Source organism: Podarcis bocagei (genome assembly GCF_964188305.1).
Source record: "Podarcis bocagei genome assembly, chromosome: 5".
Lineage (NCBI taxonomy): Eukaryota > Metazoa > Chordata > Lepidosauria > Squamata > Lacertidae > Podarcis > Podarcis bocagei.
The window spans coordinates 83,105,263-83,126,544 of NC_138129.1; the positions used below are offsets into that span (position 1 = coordinate 83,105,263).

Genomic DNA, 21,282 nt, shown 5'->3' on the forward strand with positions numbered 1-21,282 from the left:
CTGTATAGTAGTTCATCCACCATTTACACAACGTACTTGACTAGGCATCTCCTAGTCAAGTAATGGTGGCCTTTGGAAAGTTTACATATCTGATAGCCGTATCACAGTTCCATAAGTTCTTTTAAGGAAACAATGATACTTAAAACAGTTTCACTCAAATTTTAAATTTGTACATGTGTTCTTAAATGAGAGGCTCTTTGATTTCAGAGGACCTGTGTCCCAAGCACTTCTTGGAACCTAAGACCTTGACTACTTAAAAGTTTGCATTGGGCTTCAGTGTATCCCCATGATCCAGGGTCAAAGGAAAATGTGGTTATACTTTTCAAGAACATAGTATTTAAATTGAATGGGAGCTACTGAAATGCTGCAGAGATATGCATCTACACTATTTGGAAAAATCAGACAATCATATTTCTATTTATTAAGACAAGATAAGCGAGTCTTGTGCTTGCTCGTGGTGCCTCTTCACTATTCCCTTTGCACAAACTGGCTAAAACCTCTAATTAACAATACTTTCCTGTTTTGTCTGAACCACCTTTGGAGCAAGCCAGGTTCAAACAATGCATTTAATGCTCTGAAGCCTGCAAGCCTAGTTCCTGCTTTAGATGTAACAGGAAATTATGGTTAATTGACGAGTTCCTGGATTTTATTTTCCAGTGTTGCATAGGGAGCTCTGTGAACAAGCAAAATGCCCATTCATATCTCAGTATAACACTGTTAGTATAACTTCTTCAAATATTTTGACCATTTAAGAAGAACATATCGTAATATTTTTAGTCTTTTGTAAACTAAAATTTTCTTAACCAAAGGAACAAATCACTTGTGTAAGATATATAACGCTCTTCAGATACAGTAAAAAGCCACGTGGATGCCAAGGAAGCCCTCTGGGTGCATGTATGCCCACATTGGCAGTCCTTGGCATAAATATATTAGTTCATTAGGCCTGTATTGCAGTGTCCTTAGTATGTGATCACCCCTACCTTAATGTGCCTTAAAGTCAAGCATCTTCATTTTGTGGCAGAAGAGAGGACGGGGACTGGTAAGCACAGTGGTTCCATTCAGTGCTTGAAACTCCAATTGTTCTAGGCACATTTTGTGACAGGGAATTTCATTAGCATGAGGAGTTTCTGAGCTCTGGGCGCAGTATTGCGCCTAAGATTTCAGATTAAAACGAGTGTGGAAGAAAAGGAGGACCTTTTTCTGCCTCCCCACTTCCAGCTACTCTCTGAAGACTGGAGAAGAGACCATCTTAAGAATATTGGGGTGAGCAGGGAAGGACTAGACCATGTGAAAAATGAACATAATATTTTAGCTGCAGTTCATTCATTTGCAGCTTTGTATTCTTGTTATATTCCGTTGTTGTGCCCATAACCTAGGTTTAAGGTGCCATTTAGCTCCTAGCTTTCATATCTCAGTTTCTAACACTGCTTCCATTTCTAGCGCAATTTTTTGATTGTGTCATCTCTTTTTTCCTTCGCTTCACATTATGCGGACTTGATGCAGATAACATTATATATTTTATTTATATCCAACGGGGCTTATGAGGGATAACAATATGTTACGACAGGGACTGCCTTGGAAAAGATAACTGTTCAAAAACTAGAGTTGTCACAAAATGCAGTGAGCAGACTTCTAGCTGGGGCTTCTTGCATTGATATCATTACATCTACATTGATTGTGGAATTGTCCTGGCATGGTTTAACTCTTAAAACTCAGGAACAGTAAGGGACTTGGATATTGAATGGATTGCCTGCTCCCACATAGGCACTCAGATCAGTATTTGAGACCCTGCTCCATGTTCCTCTGTTTTCAGAAGTGAGGTGAGTGGGCATGAGAGGCAGCACATTTCAGGTTGTGGTTCCACAATCGTGAACCTTTTTTCCAGGAGACACCCATGTGGGTTAATTATTGTTCACCTTTCAGCAAGCAATGAAAATCTAGTTACTTAGGAAGTACTTTGAGGCAAATTAATGTTAAAAATCAAGCTGTTGTAAAATACATAGTTGTGTTCTTTTTTGTGATGGTTTGTTTTGATACTGCCATGTTGTTTATAGGATTTATATTATATTTAATGTTTGGAAGCTCCTAGGGGTTCTTGGGACCTGAAATGAGGAGTATTATATACTTTATAAATGAATACTTTAGTAGGTACAACGATTTTGATTTATCATTAAGCTCTCGTCTTAAAACCAGGCATCAAAACCAATTTCAATAATAATAATAATAATTTATTATTTATACCCCGCCCATCTGGCTGGGCCTCCCCAGCCACTCTGGGCGGCTTCCATAAAAACCAAAAATACAGTAAAATGTCACACGTTAAAAACTTCCCTGAACAGGGCTGCCTTAAGATGTCTCCTGAATGTCAGGTAGTTGTTTATCGCTTTGACATCTGCTGGAAGGGCGTTCCACAGGGCAGGCGCCACTACCGAGAAGGCCCTCTGCCTGGTTCCCTGTAGCTTTGCTTCTCGCAGTGAGGGAACCGCCAGAAGGCCCTCGGCGCTGGACCTCAGCGTCCGGGCAGACTGATGGGGGTGGAGACGCTCCTTCAGGTATACTGGACCGAGGCCGTTTAGGGCTTTAAAGGTCAGCACCAACACTTTGAATTGTGCTCGGAAACGTACTGGGAGCCAATGCAGGTCTTTCAAGACCGGTGTTATATGGTCTCGGCGGCCGCTCCCAGTCACCAGTCTAGCTGCCGCATTCTGGATTAGTTGTAGTTTCCGCGTCACCTTCAAAGGTAGCCCCACGTAGAGCGCATTGCAGTAGTCCAAGCGGGAGATAACCAGAGCATGCACCACTCTGGCGAGACAGTCCGCAGGCAGATAGGGTCTCAGCCTACGTACCAGATGGAGCTGGTAAACAGCTGCCCTGGACACAGATTTGACCTGTGCCTCCATGGACAGCTGTGAGTCCAAAATGACTCCCAGGCTGCGCACCTGGTCCTTCAGGGGCACAGTTACCCCATTCAGGACCAGGGAATCCTCCACACCTGCCCGCCTCCTGTCCCCCAAAAACAGTACTTCTGTCTTGTCAGGATTCAACCTCAATCTGTTAGCCGCCATCCATCCTCCAACCGCCTCCAGACACTCACACAGGACCTTCACCGCCTTCACTGGTTCTGATTTAAAAGAGAGGTAGAGCTGGGTGTCATCCGCATACTGATGAACACCCAGCCCAAACCTCCTGATGATCTCTCCCAGCGGCTTCATATAGATGTTAAAAAGCATGGGGGAGAGGACAGAACCCTGAGGCACCCCACAAGTGAGGGCCCAAGGGTCTGAACACTCATCCCCCACCACCACTTTCTGAACACGGCCCAGGAGGAAGGAGCGGAACCACTGTATAACAGTGCCCCCAGCTACCAGCCCCTCAAGACGGTCCAGAAGGATGCTATGGTCGATGGTATCAAACGCCGCTGAGAGATCCAGCAGAACTAGGAAACAGCTCTCACCTTTGTCCCTAGCCCGCCGGAGATCATCAACCAGTGCGACCAAGGCAGTTTTAGTCCCATGATGAGGCCTGAATCCCGACTGGAAGGGATCCAAATGGTCCGCTTCTTCCAGGCGTGCCTGGAGTTGTTCAGCAACCACTCGCTCAATCACCTTGCCCAGGAATGGAAGATTTGAGACTGGGCGATAGTTGGCCATCGTGGCCGCATCTAAAGATGGTTTTTTAAGAAGCGGTTTAATAACCGCCTCTTTCAGCGGGTCTGGGAAGGCTCCCTCACGGAGGGAAGCATTCACCACCCCACGAAGCCCATCGCCCAGTCCTTCCCGGCTAGCTTTTATAAGCCAGGATGGGCAAGGATCCAGGAGACAAGTGGTTGGTTTCACTCGTCCAAGCAGCCTGTCCACATCCTCGGAGGTAACAGATTGAAATTGATCCCACTCAACTTGACTAGACAGAACTCTAGCACTCTCCCGCCCCGGCCCTGCTCCCACGGTGGAGTCTACTTCTTCCCGAATCTGGGCGATTTTATCTGCAAAAAACTTTGCAAAATCATTGCAGGAGAACATGTGGCCCGTACTGGGCACCGATGTTGCAGGTGGTTCCGCTAAATTGTGAACCACCTGAAAAAGTCTCCTGCTGCTGTTTTCTGCAGATGCAATAGAGGCGGTGAAGAAATTCTTCTTCGCCGTCGCTATCGCCACTTGGTAGGCTCGACGTTGAGCTCTAACCTGTGTCCGGTCAGATTCGGAATGAGTTATCCGCCACCGGCGCTCTAGCCGTCTCAACGATTGTTTCATTGCCCTCAGATCCGTGGAAAACCACGGGGCTGTCCGGGCTCCATGCAATCGGAGAGGGCGCTTACAATAAAGAAGCTTACAATTGGATATAATTTTCTAAAGCACTACTTCAACATTTTTTATACAGATAATTCTTCTAGATGACTTCACCACAAAGCTTCTGTCATCATGTGGTAAAATGACAGACTTATTAGCAGAAGGGATCACTGGTAAGTACCTTTTAAACAGAGTTCTGTGATTCTGGCATATGGGGAAACTTGTTTTGTCAGCATTTGCAGAGGACATCCAGTGGCAACTTGTTCAACAAAAAAGTCATGAATTTCAACGGGGCATATGTGTAATTAATTTACCCTTTTTCATCTCACTTCTTTCTGTTACTCATTCTGCTGCTGGATTTGTTACTTCCATCTGTTAACTTTGTCTTCATTGAGTTTCTTATCCTTTTGGTATATGGTTGTAACAGAATAATGAATGGAAGAATTGTCAGGAGGGGTGTTGAATGGAATGTCAGGTGGAGTTTGAATGTGTCTGTTGCAAAATGACAGTTGAAAGGTGTGTGTGTGTTAGAGACAGAGAAAGGGAGAATTTGAGATGAGTGAGTTAGCATAGTTAATGAGGAAAGTTAGTCATATCAGATAGGACATTAGAACTGTGAGTATTCTGTATTAAATGCCTACTTGCTCTGGATTACCTTCCTTAAATATATTACTGTGTTCAGATATGGGTGAATTTCTAGGGATATATCTCATACTGTGTGCCTGTTTAAGACGTACTTGAGTAAGACTATAAAGGGGAGAGTCCTACTTCTCTTCAGATAAGTAGGTAGTGATAGAAGGTAACCAGGAAACATGCCCTGGGTGGGTGGGAGGAATCCCAAGAACACCACAGTTACAAGTTTTTTCTCTTGAATCTTGCTTTTAACTTCATGTTTCTTTTTTCATTCTTTAATCTTTCTGTGTGTGGTTTTTTTTTGTCGTGCTCTCACTGAGAATGTGGGCTAAAGGTTCTGTGGTTTGGGGTGGCATAATGTTAATCTGCCTGTATTCCAAACTACAACAGTGGGTAGGGGAATGGCTAATTACAGAGTGACTTACTGCTATAATATAGTTATTGGATTGTCATCATGCTGCAGTTTTCATGGTTGCCACTAGGTGGCATGATGACAAAAACACAGACACAGAGGAACAGGCAGGACAGACTGGGGCAGTTCCCCAGCAACTGTCTGTTCTCCTGCTGCTGTACACCTTCACACCAAACAATGCCCGTTTCATACTTAGCAGCATCAGAGGCTGAAGAGGAAGAAAGCAGCAGCAAAGCAGGAAGGTTGCTGGGGAGCTGCCCCAGCCTGTCCTGCCTGTTCCTCCACATCTTGCATGGCCATTGGTTTTGGGCAAGCTGTCCGCCCTGTTGGTAGGCAGCAGGGAAGAGCAAGCAAGGCTGCTCTAGTTGGGGATGGGGGAGCTTCTTGACTGGCCCTTCCTGCATGTTGCCTTGTGGGGGGACAAAGCGAGAGTTTGAAGGCAGAATGGAGAGACAGCGAAGCGACCTGAGGCAGTAGCTCCTAGTATATTACGGCTTTCTGAAACATTTGACAGTGGGGGCAGAAGGAAAGTCATGCTTAATGAAGGCGTGGTGGGAAGGGATAACTTACAAAATGGATTTTGCTGTTAAATTTTATAGTCTATAAACAGCCATATTTAAAGGAACTAAATAAATTTATTTTCCTTGTTGCAGCCATCCTAAAGCTCAGATACAAAGTAGTTATGGTGTAAAGCTGGAAGTGCCTGAAAAACTACCATGATAAAACTAACATTTAAAAATCTGTTTACATAATAGCGATTGATTAGAATCATTATGTAAATCTACCGTATTTTTCGCTCTATAGGACGCACTTTTTCCCCCTCCAAAAATTAAGGGGAAATGTGTGTGCATCCTATAGAGCGAATGCAGGCTAAGCCCAAAGCCAGAACAGGGAGACTGAGCACTACGGAGCGCTCCGTCTCACTCTTCTAGCTTAGGGATGGCTGCGCGCAAAGCCTCTGCAGGGCAGCGGGGTGCCTGAATTTATTAACATATCACTGATTTCAGGCCTATTTGCGTTTGACTTGTGGTAATTTTGATCTTTACCAAAGGATAAATGGAAAACCCTAATTACAACACCCACGTGGCTCAGCAATTTGTTTGCTTCTTTCATCTTAGAAGCATTCCCCTATGAGAGAAAAGGAAGTACTTGCAACCTGCAGTTTTTCTTTTGAAGTTCTTTTTTAAAAATTATTGGGTTTGATCCAGATTCGCCCCTCTAAGAATGGAAGGGGCTCCAAGGGGAGGGAGCCTGAATTCAGTAGTGCTGCCTGTGGGAGGTAGGGAGTTGGGTGGGAGTTTCCTAGATTTCCCCTATGGGCCCCCATTGCCACCTCTCACATTGTTGATCAAGTGCAGGACTTATATAATATGTTTTATCTTGCTCTTTTCATGCTTTGTTAATTTAATATAATTATTACTTTTGATTGTAAGTTTTGAGTTGGCTTGGAATTATTATTAGGAAAAGTGGGATCCAGCATGAAAATTGAGTTTTACCAAATCAGAGATCCATCATGTACTTTTAATTCTTTTTGCAAATGTAGATGTATAAAATACTGAAGCTTTTTTAAAAAAATAAAATCTTATTTTGTAGTTGTGGAGAATGTTTATAAAAACCGTGAACCAGTCCCTAACATGAAAGCCATTTATCTCATCACACCTACAGCAAAGGTTAGTTGTTGTTTTTAAGCCTGTTGGTCAGTTTGACTTAATCTTCTTGTGAATAAAATTTTTAAAAATTACCATGTGATAAAATGTTCATATGTTACTACTTCATTGAAATGTCTAGTAGTAGTAAAGAGTTGCTGAGGAACAGTGGTCATTGCAGATCAGAATTTTATTTGAAAGGGCTATACTTTATGTAATTCTCTTTTTGTCAATGGGGTTAGATCCAGAAAAGCATACTTGTGCTGCATTACAGAGAATGTTGACCCTTGGGGGGCCAACAAGCATCTGGGGTGGAAAAGAAGTTTATGAGGTATAGTGCGACAAAATTATTTGGGAACGATGAGCCTCAGAAGTAAAGGGCATGGGAATGTACGGAGTGCAGCTCCCGTGTTAAGAAGAATCATTGTATTTTAAAAGATGTATTTAACAATACAGCAGAACGCGGTGACTTAAGATTGAGACTCGCAAACCAACAGCCCAATATTCATAAACTTTGTTAAAGCCCATCAGGCCCACCCATCTCATTTGATAAGATAAATTATTATTAAATTCACTTATTTTGCTTCCTTATTTTTTCCACTTTGATTCCTAGTAATGGTGATGAATAATTAATAAGTGTTGTTTATATATTGATATTTATCGACTATTTCATTTACATTCCTAAGAATGTGGGTTGGGGTTTCTTAACTATAAGCTCATCAAGGGGTCAGTGAACTGAAGTTTGGGAAAGCCTGATTTACACTGTGGTTTGTTAACAAGTCAGGCTCATAATCACAGTTTGAATATAGCTTGTTTGGAAAAAACTATAGTTTCTGCATCTTCCAAATACACTTATTTGTATGTTGTTTATGATTTGCTGTCCATTTAATCCACTTCCTATAAATCTGTATATTAATAAAATAAATGCAAGTTTTGTTTGCCAATAATTTTCTCTATGCTAATTAAAGCAGTTTCTCTCCCCTCCCCCCCCCCAAGATTTTGACTTGTTCATCTTTGTTTTAGCACTTTCTTTAAATGGAAATATACAGAGTTCCTCAATTATGGAAATTGTCCTTCTGCTTAGAAACACAGAATATTTAAAGCTTTTTCAGAGCGCTTAAATAGCAGTTGATACTGATATTTGTAGTAGTCAAATTTATTTCCTAAAAACAGTTGATAATCACAAAAATATAGACTTAATCAAGTTGAGATATCTTTTAGTATAGAGATCCACAATGCCTTGGATCCTATTTGTAAGAGTTGAAATAAATTAGAATGTACTGTTTTAATTGTTCAGTCTGTAGATGGGCTTATAAATGACTTCGTCAGTAAATCATCCAGCAAGTACAAAGCAGCATATGTCTACTTTACTGACTGTAAGTATTCACTGATTGTAGCAAATTCATTGTTTTTTTATTGTAGCCATGGGAGCAGGCAGGATAATGACCTTTGAGCCCTTTGTATATTTCTGGTGTGAGGGGATTGGTTATGACTAAAAAAACACTACAATATTCTGACAAGAGTATTACGTGTTTCCCCACATTATTCTGTATAGTGTAGTTTATTCCAAGTGCTGCTTTAAGTATTTTGTCTTTGGGATTTCTTCCTGCCAACTTGGTTCCTTAGTGCCGCCAGAACAGCTTATAATATGAAACAATATAATCACAACAAACAGCAGTCATCCATTAAAACAGCCCTGCATAGACAATCCTAAAGCAATATAGGTTTGGTGTATCAACAGTTAAAACAAAGTAAAAACTAGGATACCATTTATAATCATACTCTTCCATCCTCCCTTCTGCCAGAAATGGTTGCTCTAGAAAAAAAACCTTTTAATAATTTACCTAAATGTGAAAACAGTTGCCTTGGTTAGCAGTTTTGGGGAGATAACAACAAAATGAGGACATGCCCACTGAAAAGGTTTTCTCCGTTCAGATTAGGATAGCAAAAAGGTTCGGAGCAGTGGGTGGTATTCAGTGTTCCTGTTAGTGCAAGGGACGTACAGTAGTAGAACCATAAAAAGGTAAAGGGACCCCTGACCATTAGGTCCAGTCGTGACCGACTCTGGGGTTGCGCGCTCATCTTGCTCTATAGGCCGAGGGAGCCAGCGTTTGTCCGCAGACAGCTTCCAGGTCATGTGGCCAGCATGACTAAGCCGCTTCTGGCGAACCAGAGCAGCACACGGAAACGCCGTTTACCTTCCCATCGGAGTGGTCCCTATTTATCTACTTGCACATGATGTGCTTTCGAACTGCTAGGTTGGCAGGAGGAGGGACCGAGCAATGGGAGCTCACCCGGTCCTCCTCCAGCACAGCTGCAAAAAACAGGCTGCTTTGGTTTGGCTAGCCTGGGGATGTCTAACCTGTGACCTTCCAGGTGATGGACTCCCATCTGCCCCAGCTTAGCCTGCAGGGTCAAAGGTTATTCACTCCTGCTTTAGTTTAACCACAGTTTGGCAAATTGCCTGAAACCTTAACTGTAACCCCTGGAAACAAGCTAACTGCATAAACCATGGTTTAAAGTTGGTTCAGTTTCATTAATCATAATTAAGTTTAACTACAGTTTGTCGTGGTTCAGATGACACTGTAAATGGTGGCTAATAAAATATTGAATTAAGAACTTCTGAATTCTGTGGTTGCGCTGGAGGAGGAGGAGCTTCTTGTAACACTAAATTATGGTTTAGTATTCTTCCTAATCAGACCATTGTGGATTACTCAGAATACCCACATGAAGAAAAAAACTAATACTTTTCAATAGATTCTTGGTGTATTTAAAAATTATTGGTAAGACATACTTACACACTGCCTGTTGCATAAAAGAAGTTTTAAAGATGAAATAATATGACAGCTGAAAAACCTTTCTCTCCTCCTAGTTTGTGATGACAAACTTTTCAATAAAATGAAATCATCTTGTTCAAAGGCTATAAGACGGTGCAAAGAAATAAATATTAACTTTTTCCCTTATGAATCACAGGTAAGCTTAATTTACTGAACTTAACTTTTCTATGTTTTCCATGGATTTGTCTAATCCTCTTTTAACCTTTTAAGTAACTAATGCTTATTATGTGGAGTCTTGCTTATTAAATTATATAGTAGTTAAATAAAAATAACCCTGTCAAAAATGACTAGAAAGCTGCATATTTTGAATATTGTCAAAAATGATTTTAATATTTTAACACAATATTTCAACTCCTCTTACATAACGTTGCTAGCCATCATAGCCGCAGACAGAAAATTTAAAGTATGTAGGCATTTTCTCCTAAATCTTTAGAAACCAGATGGGGTTTTCAGTGGTTGGAACATATTCCATAAATTATAAAAATCATTAGATGTTGACAGAAAACTCTACAAATGGGAAAAAGTGAAATCAAAGTATAGTTATTTAGACATTAGGTTTTTGGTCACCTGCTGAGATTTTTAAAACCTATTTTTTTTAGGTTTTAGACTTCTTTTTCCTTGAAGGTTATTTTGACATTACATTGCCCAGTCATATTGAACTATTGAACTTGGTTCTGACCACTTCAGGTTCCATCATCTGTGCAGGTAGCAAAAAGGTTGTACAGTGATGCTTTTAAGTAAGAGGAGAAAGTAGACCACAGTGGTAGAGGAATGGTGAGTGAGAACAAGGAACACATTTCTTCAAGAGGACCAAGGAGAAGAGATGTGGGGTGGGGGAAGGTATCATTAAGCTGTGTTATACTAGATATTTATTGCGCTTGCAATTTAATAAAATCACAGTTTCAATCTTCTGCTGATATTGCTGTTACATTCTGGTTTCTAAAACAGTCTATTTGGAACCATTTCTTTACTTTAGGTATTTACCCTTGATGTCCCAAATGCTTTCTATCGCTGCTACAGTCCCATCATGGAGAAGACAAATGACAACGTAATGGAGCAAATAGCTGAGCAAATTGTTACATTATGTGCCACTCTAGAAGAAAATCCTGGTGTAAGATACAGAAGGTACAACTGGAAATACTATATTCCAAGTGTTCTGTTGGTTTGATAGAAATGGATTCTACGCTTTGAACAGTTTGGAAATTTAACATTGCCCATTCTGAAATGTTAGGAGGCAATGCAGTTCTCCTGCATGTGGGGAACAAATCTGTGAATATATACTAAGGAGTCAAATCTTCTGTGTTAAAAGAACTTCATGCTCGTTGGGAAAGGATTGGGTGGAGAGAGGGAGACAAGCAGGGTTGCACACTGGAAGGAACATTGGTGTGTGTGAGACTATTCAGAAGAGCTTATACATAACCAGGTCTTCGGCAGGTACCTAAAGGTAAAGGGACCCCTGACCATTAGGTCCTGTCGTGACCGACTCTGGGGTTGTGGCGCTCATCTCGCTTTATTGGCCGAGGGAGCCTGCATACAGCTTCCGGGTCATGTGGCCAGCATGACTAAGCCGCTTCTGGCGAACCAGAGCAGCACACGGAAACGCCGTTTACATTCCATTTATCTACTTGCACTTTGATGTGCTTTCGAACTGCTAGGTGGGCAGGAGCAGGGACCAAGCAACGGGAGCTCCCCCCGTCACGGGGATTTGAACCGCCGACCTTCTGATTGGCAAGTCCTAGGCTCTGTGGTTTAACCCACAGCGCCATCCGCAGGTACCTAGTTTAGTACAATTCCTTAACACTTTTCCAAACTCCAACTCAGAGAGTGGAGTAGGGGAGAAATGTATAAACCTAATGAAGTTTGTGATGGTTGATGTTTCCCATGCTACTGACCTCCACCCCATACTGAACTCAGCGCGTTCAGAATAAAGAACTGTAGAGAAGAGTCATAGCTTAGTGATAGAGCACATGCTTTGCCTGCAGAAAGAAGACCCCATGTTCCAATCCTGGTACCTGTGTGAACTGCTGTGCAGGAAGGACTCCTTCCTATCTGAAACTGTAGAGAGCTGCTACCACCTGAGTATAGACAGTACTGAGCTGGACAGACCAATGGTCTGACTTGAAAAAAGGCAGGTTTGTTTGTATGAAATACTCTGTAGCAAATGATCACTTCAAATTCTAATAGAGCAAATGAACTCAACTAGCTCACAATCACTTATTTCAGATATCAGTGTCCTCATAAATGTCAGCAAAAATATATTTTCCTCTCTTTTCAGCAAGCCTTTGGATAATGCCAGCAAACTTGCACAATTAGTTGAGAAAAAGCTTGAAAACTACTATGAAACTGATCAACGAAGTCAAGTAAAGGTAGAGTGAATATTTAGTTTTCTCTAGGAGGCTGGGGATAGGAGAGCCTTGGAATGTAGCTGGGAAGAATGAATGTTGTAAATGCAGGAAAAGAGCTAATAATGCTCTTCCATTTACAAGGGGATGGAATTGAACAAGGTTTTAAAACCACAACACAAAAGGAGAAGCAAGCCACAAACCTATACACAAAATGTATTCCATATAAAGTCCAGCACGTTACTTTCAATAAAATCTCTTGAGGGCAGAGGGGTCTGACATTTCATTTCTTCACTGCTGATTCCTTGAAGGAACCTAAATGGCTTCCCCATGAAATAAAGAAGTATAGGAGTATAGAGTATCAGGAAAATCTTGGAATATGTTGGGAATATGGTTATTGTTTTAATAATATGAGAATAAACTTTAGCCTTTCCCCCCTGTTATTTTGTGTAGCTTCCTCTTTTTTAAAAGATAGAGTAAATATTTTTAGGTTGTACAGCACTCTCTGTTTTGCTTGTTGTCTCTTTTTAAAAAAGTGATGCTTTCTAATTTTTAGGGGAAAACCCACTCCCAGCTGTTAATAATTGATCGTGGCTTTGACCCTGTGTCGACTGTGCTCCATGAACTCACTTTTCAAGCAATGGCTTATGATCTGCTACCAATTGAAAATGATACATACAAGCAAGTATAATTTCATCTCAATTTTTAAATATGCTCACAAGTTCATAAACTCCTGCAATGTAAGAATACATTCTGCCCTATATTTGTTATCCCATGTTGGCTGAAATGGAACATTCCCTAGAAGGACTGCCTTTGAAGTTCCTTGCTTAAAGGTGTTACACATTGCAGAGCCAGAGGAGGACTCCTGAGAATTATGGGACACAGGAATTCCAAAGAAGGATACTAAAGACAGTTTCACTGTTTTTATTAAGAAGGGTTTAGACTTAACAGCAAAAAGTAGCCTGGCAGTTCTTGCATTTCGCACGGGAGACAGACACCACCAGGCAAGCAGATGATGGACTGCGCGCACCCAGCCTAAAGTGTATACATTCTTTATACGGTAAAGCAGCATACGTCACATGGGAACACAGGTGGCTGATAACCCAAAGCATGACCGATGTTTCCCCTTTCTGGGCTCAGAGCCCAATATCTCCGACCCGCAGATAAGAATACTGTCAAAGCTAGCCAATTAGTGCATTTCAAAGCATGTGAATTCACACACATATGAGCTCATTGCTACAGCCACTACCAATTAAGAATGGGGTCATCTTGACTATCAACATGGCATAAGCAGAGCTTCCAGAACAGTCCACCTTTAGTTCAACATAAAAGGGAAGGGGAAATTGAGTATATTGTAAGTGGTGACAACTTCCTCTATTTAAGTGGTCTGCAGAGAGTCTTGTGGAAGTGTGTAGTCTATTGATTTGATTTGGGCAGTGAACAATCTTGTAGGGCTGAAGCTCAGTGGTAGAGCATCTCCTTTGTATAAAGAAGGTCTCCGGTTCAGTCCTGGACGTCTCCAGGTTGGGGCTGGGAATGCCCTCTATTTGAAACCCTGGAAAACTACTGCTAGTCAGTGTAGACAGTACTGCGGTAGATATGGTAGTAGAAATTGTTAGTTTTTTATCCGGTCAGGAATTAATTTTAGCAAATCCTAAATGTAGTAAGTAAGCCCCACTGAGCACAGATCCATAGCATCGTGCTGCAGGCTAAATCACTTCAGTAACTTTAGTGCTACTCAAAATTTTAAAGCATTGATCTGTCCCACTGCCAAACAATACCATGTGACTCCACAGCTCCATGTATCATACCACACTTTTGTGGCTTTACTCATGTCAGCAGAGAAAGCCTGTATATGTGTGCACGCGCATAGATATACAGAGGCACACTTCCTTTGTCCTGAGTCCATACCTGAAGTGCCAATTTAATATTTACAAAAGACAACATAATTATTTTTTATCAAGTCCTGCTTATTGCTATTAAGGTACTAATGTGAAGCCACTTTCTGGATTTGTGTTAATACAAAGAGTGTTATCCCACACTTTCAGACATGTTAGTTAAAGTATATACCCCTTAAGTTCCACAGTAAATAGCTAACAATCGGCTGTAGTTCAAATGCAAACTTCCACAGCAAGATTTCAGCTTTTCACCATCTTCTACATCTACTTTAGGAATAACTAATGCATTCAAGAGAGACTAATATTTGTATAATAGCTACTAACTCTTTTTGAATAATATGGTCTTAACTAACTTTCCATTTTTTCCTTTCTTGTATTTCTACTGCCTTCTGGTTGAATCAGTTTTTATGTGAGTTCCTATACATATAAACGGTGTTTCGTGACATAGCAGTAGTAAACTCTGTGGCATTCCCTCAGTTCTTAGGAATCTGGTTAACAGTTGGAAGAATACAATACTAGGCATGTTAGTACAGATACCTGTACATTAAATAATTCCCATATAAGAATCTGCTTTGTGATTGTATGTGAAATCAATAGTTAACCATATTTTTCCGTCTATAAGATGCCCCCATGTATTTTTGGGTGGACTCAGATTTAAGAAAATGGGGGGAGATGGCCCCATGTATAAGACGCCCCCTAATTTTTGACATTATTTTTTAGGGGGGGGAACCTGGTCTTATACACGGGAGAATATGGTATTTCCCCAATTTAAAGTGAGAGATTGTTCTCTGCACGTTGGGTAAGAGGAACTGTTCTGTAAACTGAAGGAGGAGATTAATGTAATGACCTATATAAACAGACAATACGTTTTGGAATAGGCCATTTTGTGTCTCGGTTAATGATCTTTTATACATTACATTACATTACATTACATTACATTACATTACATTACATTACAAAATATTATTACCCTTTCAGCATATTGTGTGCATGTTTCTTAGGAAATAAGTAGCTCTCACTTTAGAGGGACTTATTCCTAGGAATAATTCCTAGGCTTCCTTAGCTTAGTATTTCAGCTTTTTATATCCTAAAAAGCGCAACTATTGCTTTTGTATGCTGTAATTAGGACTCTTGATGTATTCAAAACAAGAGTTTTGAAATCCTTTTCTTTAACTACAAAACATATGTGCAAAAAACTGTTCCGTGTATTCATCTGTTTATGTATTACAACTAATAATTTGCTTTTTTTTCTTTGTTTAGGTATAAGACGGAGGGTGCAAGTGGAAAAGAAAGGGAAGCTATTCTGGAAGAAGATGATGACCTCTGGGTGAAAATCCGACACAGGCATATTGCGGATGTGTTGGAGTGCGTATGATTGAACATATTTTGCTGTTTTACATAACATTACTTGATAGCTACTTAAAACTGTGTGTGTATCGGTGGTATTCAGTACTAGTCCTGCTCAGAGTAGGCCCATTAAAGTTAATGGTGTGACTAGGTTTGGTTCATCAATTTCAGCGGGTCTACTCTGAGTAGGATTTAGCTGACTCTGGCCCATCAGGTTGTATTCAACAACCTGGCATGCTAGTGGAAGCCAGTACAAGGGCTCCCACTTCCGCAACAAGGACTGTGTTGCGACTCCTGCACTGCAGGGGGTTGGAGTAGATGACCCTAGAGGTCCCTTCCAGCTCTGCAGTTCTATGACCCTATGAAAAGCATTCAAGGAGGTGTGAAGCTGGGTGAGAGGTGTGACCTGGGGAGGGGTCTAGTAATAGTCCTGAGGGCCAGATAAAGAGGCCTAGATGTGGCCCTTAAACCTTAGGTTCCCCCCCTCCCGCTCGAGGCAAACCATAGGCCACAGCCAATGAATATAACGGGAGAGTCCTGCCATCTCTCCTTAAGTCAGTAGAGGTGGCAGCCTGTATTCTATTCTGGAATAGTTGAGTGAGTCACCTTAGGGACCACTCGGGGACTTGTGAGGCACCTTGGGCATGTTCCTCATACACAAAATAGTTCACTTATTTCTGAGGACTAAAATCTACATTTTTTGCTGCTCTTGTTGAATTTCTACTAAATAAGTTTGCTTACCACCCCGTGTAGACATACCCGAGACCATTTTATCATTGATTTTGAAGTCTAAGCAGTTTATTATTATTATTATTATTATTATTATTATTATTATTATTATTATTCCCACCTTTTCCCCAAACCAGGACTGAAGGCAGCTTACACTAAGTAAAACAACACAGCTGAAATACAAAAACCTAAAAGCTTATAAATTAGAATAGTTAAAGTAATGAAACTGTGATAGAATTAAAATAATACAAAAGCAAATCTGGTACAAAACAGATAATAAAAACATCACAGCATTATTAAAAGTCCTTTCCTTTAAAAAAAAAAGTGAGTTCCCCAAATCCTGTGATAATAAAACAGTCTTCACCTGATGGCAGAAGGAGAACAAAGAGGAAGCCAGTCTAGCTTTTCTAGGAAGGGAATTTCAGACTTGTATATATTCTTAATTTAATTTAAAAATATTAAGAAGCCATTTTCTTCTACTTTTTCAGGGAAATACCAAAACTTATGAAAGAAGTTTCATCAAAGAGAAAGGCAACAGAAGGAAAAGTAAGAAATAAATATTTACTTTAAAGAGGTACTAAATGTTTTTAAATTTGTCTTCTGCTGAGTGCAACTACCTTGATACTAAAGACATGGGTTTGGAAGTGAGAATAACTGAATGCAAATCCACTGGGGTTTGTTTTCAAGTGTTTTTAAATTGCCTTTTGTTGGTACTTCTAACCTACTAAGATGGAGACTAAAATATATATATTTGTAGTGCAATCTTAAATATATATTGCAGTGCAATCGTAAATAACAATAGTTTTTGAGCGATGAATAAATGTTATCAGTCAATAAATAAAAACACAGAAGAAAGGCCCTATGACTTCAGACAGATACTTTTTACCTTTTAAGTAAACACAGGATTTCAGCCTTAGTAGAAGGCTTCTTGAAGCTGGCCATGCATTTCCCGGTCCTCAAACACAAATTAAAAGAAATGTTGATTGTGAAATATTTGAAACTGAAATTTGAATTATTTTCTAGCTATCTTTAAGTAATCTGGCTCAGCTCATGAAGAAGATGCCCCACTTTCGCAAACAGATTACTAAGGTGAGCAAAATGTAATACTGTTAGATGTTTGGATGCTGTGCATTTTTTAGATTTGAGCCTAGATTTGGCTTAGTTTGTGGCCAATTATGCTGGTGTATAAGCATGACTTAGGTGCCCTCCAGATGTTATGGGTTACAACACCCATGATCTCTGATAATTAGTGAAGTTGGCTTAGTTTGATGGCAGTTGGAGTCAAATGTCATCTGCAGAGCATCATGTGAACTGCTCCTGGTACAAGTAATCTAACTGGTACAATTGGAGTTAAGTAAACACATAGGGTGGCGGTGGAGATAATTGCATTAGCTCTGCCCCTGTCACCATTGTGACTTCCCCTCTCATGCTATAGTGTAAATTTCTGAGGCAGGAAGCATTTGCACTATTCTAAATTTACGAGGAGCCTCCATGTGTACAAGAAGACTCATTGCTTCAGAAGTTCACCCTTTGATCAGAGCAAAGACCTGGGCAGGAGAAGCAGGGTTAGCAAAGTCATCCCCACTGTCCCACTTGCATAGTTAGTTAACTGGCATACTAACAACCTAAAGAGAGATAAAATTGTTCCATAAACAAAAATTCCCTTGTTGGATCAGAGCAAGGAACATCTAGTCCAGCATTCTGTTGTCATTTGCCAAGTCAGATATCTCAGCAGGTTCAAAAGCAAAACATAAAGGTTGTTAGCTCCCTGTCTCTGATGTTTGAGGCATCCCGACTGTTTGTAAATGAAAATTTCATCTACATCTCACAACTAATTACAGTGGTGCCCCGCAAGACGAATGCCTCGCAAGACGGAAAACTCGCTAGACGAAAGGGTTTTCCGTTTTTGCGTTGCTTCGCTAGATGAATTTCCCTATGGACTTGCTTCGCAAGACGAAAACGTCTTGCGCTTTTTTTAAAAAGCCGCTTGAAGAGGCGCAGTTGCGACGGACCGTGCTTTGCAAGATGAAAAACATCGCAAGACAAAAAGTCTCGCGGAACGAATTCTTTTCGTCTTGCGAGGCACCACTGTACTTTTGATAGATCTAAGCCTCATGAATTTGTCTTAATTTTTAAAATGTATTATATTAAATTGCGTATCCTATGTGTCAGAAAGACCCCCACATCTACTTTGTATTGTATTTTCCTGGCTTGCAGGCAATATTAAGCATGTTTGTTCAACTCTTTCTAAATTCAGTGGGATATACTACTTAAATGTGTGTTATGATTGCAGCTTTAGAAAGCGTTAGGCTGGCCTTAATTAGCATTCTTAAACATTATAACTGCAACATATTCATGTTCATTATAGCTGCAACTTACTTTCTTCCTGTTAATATTGTAGAGTGTGAAGCTTATATTTTGTGGATTGTTTTTAAGAAATAAGGTTGGACACATTAAACTTTACTGCCTGTTAATGAATTGTTTGTTTTCTGTTGCTGTGTCATAATTATGAAAAAGTAAGCAAATTTTTGCTTCTGTTTTGCAGCAAGTAGTGCATCTTAATATAGCTGAAGATTGCATGAGTAAATTTAAGAATAACATAGAAAAGCTGTGCAAAGTTGAACAGGTATGTGAATCATCCAAGAGTACAATGTTATTTGGACTGAACAAATACTGGGGACAGTATAATAACAGAAATTCTATTGGCTATTCCCCTAAGGAGAGAACTTTATATCTTGGTGGCTTTTAAAAGTACTTCTGGCCAAAGTAGCCTTTTAAAAATCTGTTTAGTAAAAAATAACTATTCTTTGCAGTTCTTGAATACTAGTGCAAAGCTACTGGCAAAAAACCGTGTGTGTGTACGGCTATAGTATTGCCATAGCCCTATTTTCCTGACCAGAAAAGCTACCAGGATAGTATCATAGTGGTCTCTTTGCCCTTTAAAGGTTAGTTTCAGTAGCTACTTTTGTTCAACAATGGGAAGAGCCACAGTTATGTCATGGCTACTTTATCAACTTCTAAAAATCCAGAACTAAGACTAATGCCCCAGTGCTATACTGGTGAGGGAGCAGCAGCGACAGAGAGGATGCAACAGGATATAAATTTATGAAGTGGATCAAGTGAATTCGTTTCCTTGAGTAATATACTGCAGGATCGGTTAACAACTGAACTTGTATTGTTTTGCTCCGTTACTGCTAGTACTGTGTGGTTTCCTCATACAGCATTACTCCTAGCGATCTAGTACAGTCGTAATTGCATTTGGGAGAGAAGGGATAGTTACCGGGAAACACAACATATATGATATGCCTCCAAAATTCTACATCCGTTTAAGGCTAAATGTGGATCTGTGGCAACATACAAAAATATGCTGAAATAATTGCTGTGAACTTGAGAGTATATATCTTGTTTGTAACTTAGGATTTGGCTCTTGGAACAGATGTAGAGGGACAGAAAGTGAAAGATCAGATGCGAGTCCTTCTTCCAGTACTGCTAAATAAAAATCACGATAGCTATGATAAGATAAGAGCCATCCTCCTCTATATCTTCAGCACAAATGGTAAGGTCTAAATCTTCTATCTACTGTCTTAAAGCATAGTTCAGTATGTCATACACTTAACTACATGAATGTAATGAAATGTCATGTGTATGCACATGTGTATGTGTGGCCACAATTCACTCATGCCACCAGAGCATCTTTAGATGCGGCCACGATGGCCAACTATCGCCCAGTCTCAAATCTTCCATTCCTGGGCAAGGTGATTGAGGGAGCGGTTGCCGAACAACTCCAGGCACACCTGGAAGAAGCAGACCATTTGGATCCCTTCCAGTCGGGATTCAGGCCTCATCATGGGACTGAAACTGCCTTGGTCGCACTGGTTGATGATCTCCGGCGGGCTAGGGACAAAGGTGAGAGCTGTTTCCTAGTTCTGCTGGATCTCTCAGCGGCGTTTGATACCATCGACCATAGCATCCTTCTGGACCGTCTTGAGGGGCTGGGAGCTGGGGGCACTGTTATACAGTGGTTCCGCTCCTTCCTCCTGGGCCGTGTCCAGAAAGTGGTGGTGGGGGATGAGTGTTCAGACCCCTGGGCTCTCACTTGTGGGGTGCCTCAGGGTTCTGTCCTCTCCCCCATGCTTTTCAACATTTATATGCAGCCGCTGGGAGAGATCATCAGGAGGTTTGGGCTGGGTGTTCATCAGTATGCGGATGATACCCAGCTCTACCTCTCTTTTAAATCAGAACCAGTGAAGGCGGTGAAGGTCCTGCGTGAGTGTCTGGAGGCGGTTGGAGGATGGATGGCAGCTAACAGATTGGGGTTGAATCCTGACAAGACAGAAGTACTGTTTTTGGGGGACAGGAGGCGGGCAGGTGTGGAGGATTCCCTGGTCCTGAATGGGGTAACTGTGCCCCTGAAGGACCAGGTGCGCAGCCTGGGAGTCATTTTAGACTCACAGCTGTCCATGGAGGCACAGGTCAAATCTGTGTCCAGGGCAGCTGTTTACCAGCTCCATCTGGTACGTAGGCTGAGACCCTATCTGCCTGCGGACTGTCTCGCCAGAGTGGTGCATGCTCTGGTTATCTCCCGCTTGGACTACTGCAATGCACTCTACGTGGGGCTACCTTTGAAGGTGACTCGGAAACTACAACTAATCCAGAATGCGGCAGCTAGACTGGTGACTGGGGGCGGCCGCCGAGACCATATAACACCGGACTTGAAAGACCTACATTGGCTCCCAGTACGTTTCCGAGCACAATTCAAAGTGTTGGTGCTGACCTTTAAAGCCCTAAACGGCCTCGGTCCAGTATACCTGAAGGAGCGTCTCCACCCCCATCGTTCTACCTGGACACTGAGGTCCAGCGCCGAGGGCCTTCTGGCAGTTCTCTCATTGAGAGAAGCAAAGCTACAGGGAACCAGGCAGAGGGCCTTCTCGGTAGTGGCGCCTGCCCTGTGGAACGCCCTTCCAGCAGATGTCAAAGCGATAAACAACTACCTGACATTCAGAAGACATCTTAAGGCAGCCCTGTTCAGGGAAGTTTTTAATGTGTGATATTTTACTGTATTTTTGGTTTTTATGGAAGCCGCCCAGAGTGGCTGGGGAGGCCCAGCCAGATGGGCGGGGTATAAATAATAAATTATTATTATTATTATTAT

At 41.2% G+C, this 21,282-nt stretch overlaps 1 protein-coding gene across 1 annotated transcript in view; it reads left to right on the plus strand.

Moving 5' to 3' along the window:
- STXBP3 (syntaxin binding protein 3) overlaps positions 1-21,282 on the plus strand; it is a 31,808-nt gene that overhangs the window by 5,035 nt on the left and 5,491 nt on the right. The window contains exons 3-14 of the mRNA XM_081195107.1: positions 4,378-4,459; positions 6,925-7,001; positions 8,275-8,353; positions 9,850-9,950; positions 10,791-10,939; positions 12,090-12,180; positions 12,713-12,841; positions 15,322-15,419; positions 16,619-16,676; positions 17,154-17,219; positions 18,676-18,756; positions 19,548-19,686. Of these exons, the coding sequence (XP_081051233.1) occupies positions 4,378-4,459; positions 6,925-7,001; positions 8,275-8,353; positions 9,850-9,950; positions 10,791-10,939; positions 12,090-12,180; positions 12,713-12,841; positions 15,322-15,419; positions 16,619-16,676; positions 17,154-17,219; positions 18,676-18,756; positions 19,548-19,686 (1,150 nt within the window). The remainder of the gene's footprint in view (positions 1-4,377; positions 4,460-6,924; positions 7,002-8,274; positions 8,354-9,849; positions 9,951-10,790; positions 10,940-12,089; positions 12,181-12,712; positions 12,842-15,321; positions 15,420-16,618; positions 16,677-17,153; positions 17,220-18,675; positions 18,757-19,547; positions 19,687-21,282) is intronic.